General features: G+C 38.4%; 1 protein-coding gene across 1 annotated transcript; it reads right to left on the bottom strand.

The window, feature by feature from the left end:
• Positions 1 to 2,377: 2,377 nt before the first annotated feature.
• On the bottom strand, positions 2,378 to 6,098 carry ATXN7L3B (ataxin 7 like 3B). The gene has a single exon (XM_005606485.4). The coding sequence runs from the start codon at positions 5,715 to 5,717 to the stop codon at positions 5,424 to 5,426; it is 294 nt and encodes a 97-aa protein (XP_005606542.1). The 5' UTR covers positions 5,718 to 6,098; the 3' UTR covers positions 2,378 to 5,423.
• Between the last annotated feature and the right edge of the window lie 10,364 nt (positions 6,099 to 16,462).

Here is a 16,462-nt window from a genome sequence, read left to right as displayed (position 1 = left end):
TCATTACTTCCAGTGGTATGTTCACAGATGTCATAAAGTTGTCGATTTAGATATCATCTGAGAATGAAGATTTTGTTTTTTCCTCTCTTGATTATAAAAGGCTTGCTTCCAAGTATTCAACATTAAGTACAGCATTTGTCATAGGTTTTTGATACATACTTTATTAGCATATGGAAGTTCTTTAGCCCTTGTTCCTATACGGTTAACAGGTATTTTCAAACCAATAATGGTATTGAATTTTATCAAACTATTTTTCTTTTATCTATGGAAATTTTCACATTTTTTCTCTAATAGTGATGCAATGATTCTCTGAGTCAAAATCTTAACTTTCCTGGTGTTAACCCAACTTGTTGATAATGTTTACTTTCGATATTTTAAAGGAGTTGGTTTGCTAAAATCTTCATTTTTTTCATCTATTTTCACAATAACCTATCATGATTTTTGTTTTTTGCTGTATTGTCTGTAAAATTCCAAGTGTCTAGTGCTTTTATGTGTATACTGGAGTAGAGATGGGATGAGGTTTTTTTTTTTAAGTTCTGGATATATTCATTTATTAAAAAAATAAGCCTTCCTGAATCATTTTTGATGTTACATTTTTAAATATATTTTCCATCTTTTTAATGGTTTCAAATTCATTGCCTTAAAATTTTCACTAGCATCACAATCTTTTCATTCTACTTTAACTGGTTTGTCTTTTTTAACATTAGTCCTTTCACTTATTAAAAATTCTGTTGTTTCAACAAAGAGCAGTGGCCTAGCACCAGCATTCTACTTCTGCACTTTGCTTTCTGAACTGTGGGCAAATCACTGCCACTGGACATACTTTGTCATCTCTAAAATGAATGTAGTATTTTCTTTTTAGCTCACATATTTTCGTGAGGCTCAAGTAATACATGATTGAAAATGTTTTCAAAATAAAAAACAAAAACACCCACCTAAGGATTTACAGGTTTATCTGCAATATCTTTCTCAATAAGTGCATCACTTGTAACAAATGTTTTCCTCCAAAGCATCATGGGCATCTTTTGGAACACAAACAAAACTCAAAGAGCTTGTGCCCTCCACAGCAGAGTAAACCTTCCAAAGTCTGATGCTAAAAGTCATCTCTAGCTAATCTGAGAACTGCAATTCACTAACCATGATAATTACTTTAGAGACTAATGTGAAAAGATGTTTAATGAAGTATAAACGTTCTTTTAGCATACAATATATTCCCTTCGTTTCATAAAACTTGTAAAAATCATAGAACTCTTTTAAAGTACCTCAGGTCCTAATGGAAGGCAAAACTGTGTGCAAAGAAAGTTCTTCCTAAATCCTTAACTACTTGAGCATACTGCATTTTCTCTGTCAACATCAAGTAAGCATTTATTAGGTTCCTGACCTCATACTATATACTGCAGTTAAAACGCAGTATCTAGGCAGTTATACAGTTAAAAGGTATGCAATGTTTTTTTTTTCTTTTTAAATATAAAGATTAATTAGAAAGCATGAAGAGAAATAATCTTTAAAAAAGTCCTAACATCTAGTGGGTTGAGTAAGGCACTGAGGTCTTGCAAATATCTCATTTCAGAAAACTCACTAGGTTAACCCTAAATATATTAATTCAAATCTAAACATACGAAAATAGCATTGAAAGTATTTGCTGCAGCTGGATTTGAGCGTTACGTGACTCAATACCATGTGACATGTCTATAAGGTTCCCTGAAGTATCCTACTGACTGTTTCCTCTGGCCCCCTTTCTATGATAATTTTTATTCATCTAAATATTATTTCCAATTTGGACTATTTCTTTAATGAACTAGAACATTTAGCAAACAAGTGATTTGGATCAGTACTAAGGAGCCATATGTACAATTTCCAAGGGAAGTGTTCTAACTCTGGATTAAGAAGGGGAAGAAATGAGAAATCTCAGAATTATTATAAAAACAAAATGAAAGACCAAGAGTTGAGGTAAATTAAAAAGTATTGGGAAAAAGCTATCTTTAGAAAGGCTGATTTGCCTTTTGAGAGCAAGAATATTGGCTTGAAATGGTTATATACATCAATACCTTGACTTCCATTCAAACTGAACTATCTTTCACATTGAACTTTTAGTAATAGGCTTGGGTTATACATATTTTACCACCTTCTTACCTCCTATGGAAACGGGAAGATTGTATACAGTTTGTTTCTTTTACTGGATGTTGCAGAACGCTAAATCTGCAGGACTAGATGGAAAAACAAAGTTGGGCAGAGCTTCTCCATCTAGTCTGATAAAACTTCCTATTCAAGAGAAAGTGACTAAGGGTCAACAGCAATTACTTCAAAACTTATTTTACTATGTCAATACCTGAAAAACATATATTTTAAAAGATGAACATACAAAGTCCAAATAAAGTCATTTTTTAAAACTTTATTATTGTTTACCAATGGGGAGATGCAGTTTATTTACACCAGCAGCCATAGGGGCAAGGGGAATACACAGTTAAGTCAGCAATCTGTATAGGATGGACTACTTATGCAAAAATAAGAATCTCCAAAACAAAGGACAGTGGTGGGCTTCACTACACTTCCCCAATGATCCCAGCATGCGACAATGCCAGGCAATGGCCCCAGGCATGCGGTGGTGGAAAGTAACGTATGGAAGAAAAAGCCACAAACCACAGAAATTTGTAAAGAACCCCTTTCCCCCCATACACACACACACTCAGATACATAATAGAATTACACGGTGATCAATACACTAATTGAACAGGGAGGGAGAGAAATTCTGCTGTTAGAGGGAAGATAGGTAGGCAAAGGGAGAGTTCCTAACCACTGTCAACTACATGGTAGGGAGTATTCTCTCCCCAAAAAGACTTTGTCCCCTCAGGGCACCTGTTGGACCTAGCACACCTTACACCCATCCAGGGCAGGAGGCTACTGCCCTAATAGTGGGGGGCAAAAAAATAAAAACTAAAACCAAGAGGGAGGTAACGTGAACCAACCATTACTCAAAACTACTCCCCACTTCTTCCTCCTCTAACAGGAGAAAAGGCCAGAAAGGAAACAGTAATGTCACAGTCTGCACTCCCTCTCTGAAGGAAGAGTGGACCATGGTCCTATCTTCAGCCTGTTTCTCAGACATTATTTAAAATTAGGCCAGTCTCACTTAAAACCTCCTTACTCTCTGTATCCCCTTAGAATGAGATGTTTACAAAAAGGGCAGATAACCCCAAAAAAGCAAGATATTTTAGCTCTTGCTTTTTTTTTTAAAGTTATCACAATTCTTGGATTGAAGACCAATCTGTAACTAGGTCCTGACCCTAAGCACGACAACTCTGGGGGAGAATGCAGTAACAGATAGTCTTGAGGCCTTATTACTATGGTTCCCTTAATCCTCTAAAGTATGTAACCCAAATCAGTCCACATGGTCCAAACGGTTCCTTCTGGGATAAGGAAGGATACATGCACAGCAAGGGTTAAAGAAAACGCATCAGGACCAACTCCATCCCTGTGTGTGTCAGCCAGCCTTGACTGCTCTTCTGCCTAAGTCCTAAGAGGCGGTATCCAAGTGGAGGCGGGGAGATATGACTCCTCAGGAAGTAAGACAGAGCAGGAAGGCATACTAGCAAGGCAGTCCTATAGGAGAAATGCTTAGGTGTGACACTGCCTTTCATATACAAAAACTTAGGTTCCTTTCTCATCCTAAGCCTAACACAGAAAGCCATAAGAAAGATTCTTCTGAGTCTCCCACACAAACAAGAAGAAAAAAACATAAGAAACTTAAAAGAAGCCAAGGAAAGGGAAACTGGGCAGGCTTCAGAAGGAGGAGCATCAAGAGATGAAATGAAACTGGTCAATGTGAAAGCAGGGTGGCAGGCAGCACCTGGGGTCATGAGCTGCACCAAATAGGCAGTGGAGCAGGGACGTGTGGCCAAGCCAGAGAGATGAGGCTGGGTCCCTTACTAGGGCACAGAATGAGGTAAGAAAACATTTCAAATAGAGCAGCACCGTTCCCGCTCACCTTGGGGCTCCCATCCCTCTACACTTCATAAACCCTCCATCAGGGAGTAAAGTGGAGGGTAATTCTGATATGCGGCTCACACTTCCCATCCTCCCCATCCCATTCCCTGAAACCAGGGCATTTCTGGAGGCCCTTTCCTGACTTCCAACAACAAAAGGACAGCTCTTGTAAAGAAGGTCCAAAGGGGACCCAGTGGAGAGGGCTGCCCCTTGTGAGAGGCAGAGAGTGACGTGTCTAGATGTTCACCACAGCAGAGCTTTGTGACTGCCCAACCCAAGGAACAGGGGCATTCAACAGGATACTGCACAGTCAGATGAGATGACCCAGTCCTGCTCCTTGGCTCCTAGCACTAACCCATTCACATTACTGAGGGCAGCTGGAAGAGGTCCTCTCCGGGCTTAGCTTTCAAACCACAACCTCCTGCACAGCCATGATGCTCTTCTACAGTTCAGTCTTGCCCCTGGGGTGGAAGGCAGTTAGTGACCTGGCATAAGGACCAAGTCAGGCTCACAAACTGGCTAGATAACTAGTAACAGAGTAGGAAAATGACTGCCCCACCAAACGCTTGTCCACAGCATAATGGATCCAGATATGAATCTTGCAGTTTGAGAGATCGTGCATAGTTGCAGAGGCCCCCACTACTTCCCCAAGAGATCATAACTAAATTCTCAGCCTGCCTGGATAACCAAGGGGTCCATTTGCCAAGCCTATGCCACAAGGTGGGGTGCCAGAAAGAGGGATCTGTTCAGCAGAAGGCTAGACTTTGTCCCCAAGACCGCTGTAGTCACTGTAAATGCTGGACCTCTGGGAAACTGGTGGCTTTGACCTTTTCTCTCGTTGGAGCCAAGACCACAGAGCTTCGCCTACCAGATTCAGCCGGGAATTCTCTCTCTTGGTTTTCCCAAATTGTAATTGTTAACATCCAGACCTCATACCTGACCTTCATTTGTCTCGGCGAAGGCCAAATCAGAGGCTCAGAACTCAGAGGAGCAGTGCCACTGAGGCCCAACCATCGAGGCCTGACCATCAGTTCTGTCCACACTGTCAGTTATCCAGGAAGCCCTTGACATCGGGCAGACAAAGGCTGAGGAACCAAAGGATTTTATATGCTGGGCACACAGCCACACACCTGTGCACTGGGGACAGTACTGGGATCTTGCGCACTTCCTGGTGTGTTTACAGATCAACCTGTATTGCATGGCGCGCGGGACGCACAGCTCCTCCTGCCCGGGATTTCAAAGCCGACCCCAAGTAACAGACTTATAAAAGGATCCTAATTCCTAAATTCTCCACTTTGGGTTTATAAAGGCTAGGATCTTCAATGGGAATTGGGACTGTTGTCTGAGTTTTTTTTCCTACTCAGCTACCTAAATTCTCCAATCCACAAGACCAGTCTGCGTCCCTGTCCTGGTCACCCCCAGACTCGCTCATGCTGCAGCTACTGGAATTCTGGGGGTGAGCGCTGCAGCTGCTGATCCGGCCCGCTCCCGGCCTCCGCGGGGAGGGAGCACAGCGGGAGGCGGCACGCTCCCTTCTCCTCCACGGGCTGGATGCCAAAATCCTTCACGTTCCCGGTCTCCGCGAACTCCAGGTAGAAGTAGCCACACTTGACGGCCCGGTGCACCTCAAAGCAGAAGCCCAAGCAGGAATCCTCTATCAGGTCTACGTATATCTCCTGCGCGATGGCCTCCAGCTTGTTGGTGTCCAGGTTGGCCAGGGAGATCTCCTCCATCTTAACCCGGGGGCGGCGGCGGGTCCCGGCGGGAGGGTCTGGAACGCGGAGGCCCGGCTGGGGGGCTCGGCCGCGGGGCCCGGCCGGGGGGTGCGGCTCGGCCGCGGGCGCTCTCAGTACTCACGGCGGGCTCCGCGGGCCGCGCTAGGCCTCAGGCCTCCGGGCCGCACCTCGGGCAGGCGGGCGGGGGCGTCCGCGGCGGCGGCGGGGCAGCAACAGCCAGCGGCGCCGGCTCCGGACCCCCGAGTCCTTCCGTGACTTTCTGCGTCTCCGGGACCTGTGCTCTGCGCTCGGGCCGGCCCGGACTCACCGCCGACGGCCGCGCCTCACCCAGCACCCGGTCGCTTCCGCTCCTGTCTGGTTTAGCCCCGCCTCCCTGCTTCCGCTCCCAGCCCGCATGCGCACTGGCCTCCGCAGACTCCAGGGCAGTTCCTGGCGCGCAGCTGCCGGGAAAGCCTCGGAGTGTGTGAAACTGGGAAGAGCTACAGTGTATGCGGCTTTCATTATCTCTAATTGTGAAAAGATTGCGGGGATGCTATTTTATATTACTTTATTTGTAGATGTAAACGTTCACTAATGAATTCAGCACCTATGCCTAATTGATTCCCTCATGAAGAAGGAAAAAATAGTTATGTGCAAGTTTGTGATATGATCTGAAATACAGTTTTAGGAACAGTTCTCCTGTTAATCCATTTTGACTTGTACAATTGACTTGTAATCATTTGTAGTACTGCTGCAGTTGTCATTTAAATCCACTAGATGGTGCAAGGGAACAAATTACAGTATAGTTTATCTTTCAGTCCTTTTTTGAGTGAAAGACTAGGCGCTAAAGGCATAGTTCATATATATTGATCACATGAACCTAAGGCATTTGTCTCATGTATAAGACCGTTAAGTTGGAGTGACTATAACTAGATCATCATATACATCTCTGAAATAATTCAAGGAGAAATTTATATGTGTTTTCTCTATTGCAGAGCAAGGAATTCTGAAATGTGTTAACTATACTGGAAGAAAAAGGAAGCTTTTCCTACAATTGTGCAGCATGAATTGAGAGAGCGAAAGCCAGTCTACCTGGGTTTAAATCCTAGATCCAACATTTAGTAGTTCTGTGGTTCCTCATCTGCATAAAGCTAGTCCGTGTTTCACAGTTCAGATTAAATGTTTCAAAAAAGTTCTCTTGTGACAGGGCCTTACATGTAAGCAAGCATTCAATAACTGTCAAGCTTTTAAAATCATATTAGTTATGGACTTGAATATAAGAAAATCACTGTAGTATTCTCTTTAGTTCTTTGCCAGTTTTTTAGTCCCCACAGTCAGCACCATGAAATAGAGAACACTTTGTATCTTTATAATTTATCAAAAAATAGATGTAACCAGAGAAAGGAAATTGAAAGAAACCACATATTTATATCTGTATCTTTCCAGAATAGAGGAAATTATAGATGTGTATCTTTCCAGACAGATACAAATAAGAATTTTCTAATGTATGTGATCATTAGAGCACTCAAATAGTTTTAGAATTCATTCTCAATATCTCACTCTATATTTTTATGGGTAGAGGGTTAAGGACCAATTAAACTTATTTGGTTTATGAGTAATTAGCCAATACTTGTACCCATGCAAATTTTTTTATTTTGTATTTTGTTGTCTTAAAAACCACACAGTGGCCGATATGGAGGATTTTGAAAGCCTACGCTGTTTGACTCATATACAATAAGAATTTTTTTATCTGGGCAGAATTTTTTTTCCATTGCAGACTTCGTATAATTTATATGTTCTCCATTTGAAAATCGGCATCATGTTTTGATATAAGTTGGAATCTGCAGATAGCCATACGCTAATTCATAAAATATGATTAAGTGCACACATTCTTGCGTCAGAGTGGCTCCTCCCAGTTATTATCTGTGTGAACTTGCCCTATCTACTTGTGTAAATGTCAGTTTTCTCATCGTATAATGTTAATAACAGTTCCCATCACATAGGTTTGTTGTGATATTTAAACATGACAGTGTATATAAAAGTCTTCACAAATTATCTGACAAATAGTATATAATATTGTATCGTATACCTACTGGTGTAAAATGTCCGGTTGGATAAGAAAATGCAAATATAAATATAATCGTTTCCATTAACTCCTTCTCTCCCATGCTTTCTATAAATTTAATTTAAAGCAATGCTTCTCAAACCTTAACGTGCATGTGAATCACTCAGAGTTCCTTTCAAAATGTACATTATGATTCAGTAGGTCTAGAGTAGGACCTGGATTTCTGCATTTCTAACCTATTTTTATGCAGCTGGTTCATGGACCACACTTTGAGTAGCAAGGAACTTGAAGGGCTTGTTAATGGACAACTGTTCTTCATAGTGATTGTCTCCCATGTAATGTGTTCTGGCCAAATTATCATGAGAACCTTTGCATACTTGATTTTGACAAAAGAGAATAAGAGATTGTTTTCCTTCCACTTAAATCCTCCTTATATTGTGAGAGTTGGAACTCAAATCCTCAATTTATTTAATGAATAGAGGCCTTCAGTAAAATTTACTTCAAAATATATACGGGTAGACCATCATATTGATTGAAATTCAAATAATCAGGACCATCACGAGGTTTAGATTTCCTGTCAATATTTTATCTCATTCACTCTTATAAAAGGATCATGATGTCAAAAATTTGCACTGATGCCCATTGTCAGCTTGTCACCCTTCTTCTACTTGTATCATTTAACTAGATTGCCTTACATTTTTCTTTCTTCTTCTCCCCAAAGCCCTCCCCGCCCAGTACATAGTTGTATATTCTTGTTGTACGTGCATGTGGGATGCCGCCTCAGCATGGCTTTATGAGTGGTGCCATGTCCGTGCCCAGGGTCGCAACTGGAAAAACCCTGGGACACTGAAGCGGAGCTCGCAAACTTAGCCACTTGGCCCCGGCTTACTTCTTATTAAAGTGTACCAAAACTCTTTATGTTAAATCAACGATATGCCACAAAAAGAAGTTAGAAAGAATTCCTTAGTTCTGTTGCAATTAGTAGGGTTGAAGATATTTAAGCCTTTGGTATAAAAATAAAATAAAAAATAGAAATTTCATTATCTAAATCATTTTCTCAATACAAAGCAAATAACAGGGATTAGTTCTTCATAAATAAGTGATCTTCAAAGTATATGCACACCATATAGGCTTAAAATATTTAGTGCGTAAATTAAGGTAAGTAAAAGGAATGTATTGTGAAATTTTAATAGTCTGTCGTTATTCTCCTCCTATTCAATAATTGTAATATATGCACTGGGAGAATCAACTCTTTCAAAGAGGAATTTGTTTAAGTTGTTATTTAAAGGTTTTTAGTAAAGACTGAAATTCCATAAAACAGATATTTTTAAGAGTCGTACACTTTTTGCGTTCACATAAAGAAGAAGAGTGAGACAGTAGAGTGCATGAGGGAGAGACCCGGGAGCCAGAAGACCTGAGTTGCTGTCTTGTTTCTGCTGCTAACTTACCAGGTGACCTTGGTCAAGAAGGGAAATTCATATTTGTAAAAACACAGACAGCTGAGCTCATGGTTTCTGAGTGTTTCTTTTAAAGCTAGATTTCTGGGGGCTGGCTCGTGGCTGAGTGGCTAAGTTTGCGCTCGGCTTCGGCAGCCCAGGGTTTTGCTGGTTCAGATCCCAGGCGTGGACATGGCACTGCTCATCAAGCCAATCTGAGGCAGCATCCACATGGAACAACCAGCAGGACCCACAACTAAAATATACACCTATGTATCCGGGGAACTTTGGGGAGAAGGAGAAAAAAAAAAAAAACAACTAAATTTCTATGAATTGAGGAATCTGAGGACATAGGTTTCACCAAGTTAAGGATCAAGTAAATTGTTATGTATTGGGCCACAGAGTTCAAATGTTGGATCTTAAACTGGACACCTGAGGGTTTTCTTATCACAAACTAATCTGTTTTACTTCCTAGGGCATCTTGCCGCTTCTCCACATTTTACAGTTAAGGAAGGACCTTATCATCGACTGAATACCAGCTGGGTTTGGTGGTTATCTTGCCTCACATCTGAAGATCTTGCTTGTAGATAGTCATTTTTAGTTGAGAATTTTAATTTGTCTAGTGATTTTTGACTCCTATGAAATCCATTTTCACTTATAAAGTATTCATTAAAATGTTACCTGTTTTTCTTCACTTACCCAGGTATTTTAAGATGTCAATAGTAAATCAAAGGGAGGGAACATTTGGCCATATTTTTTCCTCTTATAAATAGTACTTTCATTGGACCATGATTTATGTCAAAAATAAGATATGTAGTATTACGCCTTTTTGTCAATAATTTTCTAAAAGAAATATATATGTCTCATCTCTCAACAGTAAACAGCCACGTGTCCTCCCGGGCTTGGCCAGCTTGAAGTTTCAAATTCATCCTCTGCTGAAATCCATTTTTAAGATTTGCATTTAAAAACTGATTGTCATGCCTTGCTTGAGACTCTGAGATGGCACAATTTGATATTAAATAGGGATGTCATGCTAAAATTACAATGCCTAAAATAAATTTACGATTTTAATCTGCCCTACTAAACTGTGAAATTAAGGTGATTTAGTGAATTTTGGCATTTATGACAACTCTAGCTTATGACCTACTGAAAAGAAAGACACTGTAATCCTGAGCTAACTATAGTTTGTGAGCAGTGTGGTACACTAATCTAAAGGAACAATTTTAGTACTTCGTATAAGATGGCCTTTTTTAGAAAGTTGATCTTTCGATATATCCGTTGTTCCGAACCACTTGATTTATGCAAGGGCCGCAGAGGGTCTTGGGAACTCTTCTGCATATTGTATATACAGGTATATAGTTTTAAAAATAGTTTTTAAAGTGTTTGTGACACTGCCCTTGAAGGTTATAAGATACTCGTAAATAAAAATAGAGTAATTATTGTTGGCCCCTCCGTTTGTGAGACAGTCTACGTGGGGTGCTTCCCTTATGTGGATAGAAGGACGCACCCAGAAAAATGCAAACTCGAACACTGGAAACAATTTGTGATTAGGCAATATGAATGTGGCAACAGATTATTTTTTTTAAAAAAAAATACTTATTTTAAAGGAATTTCAAACTTATAGAAGAATTGCAGGAATATTACAAATATCTTCTATATTTCTACCCTTCACCCCAATTTACTCATTAACATTTTGCTGCCTTTACTTTATCTCTTTCCCCCAAGTTTCATTACCACAAACTAATCTGATCTATTGTTTTTCCTAATCTATTTGACAGTAAATTACAAACATCATGCCCTGTTATCCCTAAATATTTCGGGGTGTGTGTGCCTAATGAACAGAGTATTCTCTTATATCACCACAGTACACTGATTCAATTTAGGATTTTGACTAGTTTAGGGTTTGGCTAATACTATTGTCTAATGCATAGTCCATATTAAAATATTTCCAATTAAAATATTACCTAACAATGTCCTTTTTGACATTTTTTTTACCCTGGATCCAACCAGGACCACATATTGCATTTACTTGTCGTGTCTATTTAGTCTGTTTTAATCTGGAACAGTTTCATAGCAGAGAATTTTGAAAATAAAACAATGATGTACACGACTTCAAAGACATTCAATTTCAATGTAATATGGGCGGAATAAAAAATATGTTAATGACATGCAATTTCCCTAATTAAAGCCTTAATTATGGGAAAAATTTATCTTGGCAGATCAGGAGGCTACAACAATGTTGCTTAAAAATGAAGATGATTCTGAAGAAAGCTTATCTACCAGAGTCAGTTTACAACGCTGACAGCCAGTTTTCTTTTAGACATGGATGCCTTTCTGGAGTTTGTACTGCATCAGTTTTTAATATGTTTAATGGCAGTAGCATTGATTCGTTTTCGTCCCCTGCTAGCCCTGTATTTAAGAGATCTTGGTCTTGCTGACTCTGGTTTTGCCAAGCACAATACTTTTCAGAAATCTAGCCCTCAAAGTTGGCGAGGAGTTTCTATGACATGTAAACTGTTGCGTGAGCCTGGCCTGTTTAGTCAACATGCCTTTTGATTGCTAGTCCACATCAGAGTAAACCAGTGGCAAGGGGCATCTGCACACAGAGTCGCTGAGGAAAGGTCATGGCCTTTTTTACATAACCAGTCTAACAGAAAAAGTAGGAAACTGAAATAATATCTTCATTTCTGATATAAAAAAAAAAACAACTAGGGCCCAAAAGGTTAAATGCAGAGTTAGGACTACACATCAGGGCTTCTGACTCCTAATTTTCTTTCTGTTACACAATGGCGTCTCCTATATTTACTTTTTTATTGCAAAATCATCAGTAATGACTACTTCCTAGAATGCATTTCATAAAAATGCTTTGGAATCAGCATTAATATGTAGTACATCAAAATCTTACTGCCAATGTAGCTTTTTATGTTAGAGCTTCAAAAGGAGCATTTTTCATATTAACAAACCATGCATTCCACAAAAAGATGATCAACAACTTAGAAATGTATTTTGAGAGAGTTTTAAGAATCAGTTCTTCACACAAAAGATCTTACTGCCTAAAAGCAGTATCATTTTTAGAACTTCTCCACCAAATTGCTTTTAAATTGTTTGGTGCAAAATTAAATTTCTATCTTTCTTTTTTTCTTTCTTTTTCCATAGTTCTTTGCTTTGAGGTTATAAAGAAGTTTTCATGTAATTAATTGAACATACTTTTTTTTTCGTAACTTGACTAATGTCCATTAGGTTTGTTTTTGTTTGTCTTCTCCCATCAAGAGCTGTCTCATATTTTCTTAAGTCAATCTGTTAAACTGGTGGGTGGGATGCTTTTCCTTCTTGTGTTCCACAGACAGGCATCTGGCAGTTGCCACCAAGTGAGAGATTAATTTTCTTGCAAAAATCTTGGTAAATGTAAAACTAAGAGCAAATTTAGGTACTAACATAGGGTATCTCAGAATCTCTCACAGAGTAATTACGGATTTTTTTTAATTAAAGTAACTCTGGTTTCTCTTTTTGGACTTCACCTCATAAGGTGCTATCTCTTCTTTTCCTTCGTTTACCTGAAACTGCTTTTTGTTTTTCAATTCCCAAAGGAATTCCAGATCCTTGATTTGTCCCCATATTCAGAGATTGTTAGTTGTCTCCTTGTCTCACTTTTTTTTATATTTCCTAAAACTCCCTTCTTAGTTTTCTTACTCCAACTTTACCAGTCCTCACTCTTTATGAGCATCAATACGTACTTTTGCCACTCATTTTCTTAGCCAACCCCCTGCTATTAAAAATTTATTTTAGTCAACTATAATTAAATCCCTAACATAACCCTCAGATGTTTTTCTCCTATTTCCTGATTTGTGTGATTCTCATTTGCTTCAGGTGCCTAGGCCTTGTAGTCTGAGGACAAATACACATAAATGAGTGCACCATCACTGGCATTTAGCACAGTGCCATGCACCTAGGGGATCTTTAATACCTGATATACCGTCAGGATCTATTGCATCAAGTTATAGAATTGAATTTCATTTTTGAGTATTACCAACTATTGGTAAAATTAATATGTAAAACTTATGTTTTTTTCTTTGGACTCCTCAAAGAACAAAGTAAAAATTTAATTATTTTAACATAGAATAAAGTTCGTTCAATCTTCTGGGTCCACTGGACATATCTCTAAGTCTAAGCTACATTATAGAATCTTGGTGATCTTATTGTTTTTGTATCTTGAAACATTTTGCTAATTCATCATTATAGAAACTGTTTCATCAATAATCATGAATTATTCCTAGTTGTATTTTAAAAGACAAAAATAATAAGAAAACAGGTGAATGATGGACTCATCTACATTCATAGAGCTAGCTAGACCTCAGGCCAAATCTGGGTCACTGCCTGTGTTTGTAAATAAAATTGTGTTGGAACAAAGTCACATTTATGTATGTGTTGTCCACGGCCGCTTTTGCATCAGAAGCAGAGTTGAGTAGTTGCATCTGAGACCATATGGCTCACGAGTCTATAATATTTACTATATGGTCCTTTAAGAAAAAGTTTACCTGTTCTATGGTTCTGCTAGAAGGATAAAATAATAGTGAAAAAATTATCATCCTTCACTTTTCTTATTCTGTTGCTTAAAATATTGCATCATCTTTCATAAAGGTATAAAAGAAGCCTGGAGACACTATCTCTATAGTCTGCTTTTGGCTTTTATTGAATACAATTGAGAATTCAGAATTTTTCATTTTCTGCCCTTATGGCACAGAGAAGAAAATTGACAGAAGATGTTTTACAATTATTCGATGAAGTGAAAGATATATTTAAAGCGACAGATAACAGTGCTCTAATGATGGTGGTGAACTGGATCATGGATGTGAAATGGAACATGTAAGTAGAATCTCAGAAAATCAGACAATGCGTCTTGAGATGACAATATCTAGATGAATTTCCAGAATCTATAAGAGAACAATGAATTTCCGAGAAAAAATGGAAATATAGTTATTTCATCCAGTTAGTCATTAAACAGGAAAGACATCATTGGGCACTGTTTTGCTGCAGCAAGGACCTTGACTATTCTATTTTGCTGAAAGAAAATGTGTACTTATGTTTTTAATCATTTATGATGTTCGTGTACCAAAATTTACTTGTTATGAAAAGGTTTATAAAGTTTAAATTTATTTAAAAATTTATGATATAGTTGTTTACCATTATCTCTTTATTCTACCTCTGTGAATTATTTATTAAATGACAAAATTATTTTTAAAAGGATCCATTGCACCCAGGTATCAAATGATGGTGAGAATTGTTTTGACACATTGAGGGTTAAATATTAATGACAAGAAATAAAAAAGAAACATATAGAAAGAATAGACTTGGGCAAGGTAGATTTAGTGGTTTAATTTACGGTTTTTAAAAATCAGTATAATATTTCTGTATTTTATGTTGTGTTTATTTTTGTCTGGCAAGTAGCCTGTTTGCATCCCACACAAAATCTCAAGCCTTCATATGTAAATTGGCTTGTATAAAGAGCTTTCTCTCAAAACATACAAGTGGCAAGTGCCCTTAAAACAGTTCTGTGCAGTGAAATTCTCTTCTGGTCAAACATAGACGCTCTTACCGTCCTTCTCTAGATCACATGTCAAGTTCCAGGAGTAATTTTGTTTTGTAGATTTTCCTTTGTGTGCCTGCCTTTTTCCTTTATTTTTAACTCAAGCGGATGTTTCTGCAGATATATTTTCACGTGCTTACTTTTGGTTCCTTATAAATTTTCCTTGGGAGTTCTAAGGAAATAACAAGGTAGTTTTTTATTTTTTAGCCCAAAAATACTTGTTCCCATAAATCCTACATACATAAACAAGGCACAGCTTAGAATGCAAACAAACAAAAAAACCCTGAATATTAGGATGAGCCAAGAGAAAAATAAACATTATTTTTTGAACTTCTCTCTAACACTTGAAATAATGAAGTTGATCTTTTCGCACTGTACATTTTGACACTTGGTGATATGGGGAGACAAGTCAGGTTAATGGTTTCAGGTTTAAATTAGGCAGTTTGCAAACTGACAGATTTACTCATTTTTTACCTACGTTTCTCTGCACAGAGCCAGTAATCATTCCATACAAATCTCACTATATAATGTGTTTTTTTTATTTTGCTCTTAACATGGAAGAGACAAGAAATGGGGGAAAGGTAGGAGAAATCTTGTTAGTTTCTGATTTGACAACAATTGCCACCTTGTATTAATGTCTCGAAAGAGTGCATTCCTTACATCTACCCTCTGGTGTCATTCATTTATAGCTTTTCCCATATCCACTTTTGTTATAGCAGTATGCATGATAGTTAAATCTAGGGACTCTGAAGGGAGAACGTGGATCCCTCACTATTTGTATGACCCTGGGCGATTCCTGTAACAGCTCATTCTTAGTCACATTATCTGTAAAATGGACATTAAAATAGTGCTTTTCTTATAAGGTTATAGTGAAAGTAAAATAAAATGTAAATTGCTTAAAGAATGTTGGACATTCAGTAAGTATTCAATAAACATAATCTTTTTATTTCTTATAATGATGTAGGAGAAATACTAGTCTTTCAACTCAAATGATCCTGGTTTTCAATTGCTTATTCCCATAATAAGTAAATATTGAAGGTTTCTTTCTTTCTTTTGTCTTTGGAACTTGAAGCACAGTGATAAAGGGGTCTAGCCCCTCTTTCAAAGAGCTACTTAGTGGAGGTAGAGGGGTAAACATAAACTCATACAATTCAGAATTATGAAAGTGATGATAAAAATGAGCATAAACTTCAGTAGACATGCCCAAAATGTAGCGGTCAGTTTTATGTGCAGGGGAGGGAAAATTTTGTGGGAATTTGACCCTTTATTTAGGACTGGGCAGAAAAATATTGCTTGTCAGTAGATACAGGTACAGTGAGGGACATTTTAGGTGGACAGAAGAGCATGATTAAGAGTATAGAGGTATGAAATAACATATTGTATTCATTATCTGTAAATTGTTCCTTATAGCTAGAGTGGAGGAAAACGTGTTTAGAAGCTGGGGATGGGATGGAGGAAAAACTGGAAAAAAAGACTTGTGGTCATTGAAGGGTTTGATTTTTGGAGATTTTATATGTATTGGAAAAGTTATCCGGCATCTATATGGAGGATGAAATGGAGTGTTATAAAAGCATGAGCAGGAAGACTAACTCATAGCCTATTGTTGTAGTCCAGGTGAGAGATCATAAATTCATGAACACAACAGCTTTGAAGATAGAGGGAAGGAAACGCTTATAGT

This window comes from Equus caballus, chromosome 28, assembly GCF_041296265.1.
Source record: "Equus caballus isolate H_3958 breed thoroughbred chromosome 28, TB-T2T, whole genome shotgun sequence".
Lineage (NCBI taxonomy): Eukaryota > Metazoa > Chordata > Mammalia > Perissodactyla > Equidae > Equus > Equus caballus.
The sequence above is the reverse complement of the archived record's forward strand: the minus strand, read 5'-3'. Positions and strand labels throughout refer to the sequence as shown.

Bases quoted from the DNA above. Each gene is read 5' to 3' on its own strand.
- ATXN7L3B (XM_005606485.4), bottom strand. From the start codon at position 5,717: ATGGAGGAGATCTCCCTGGCCAACCTGGACACCAACAAGCTGGAGGCC.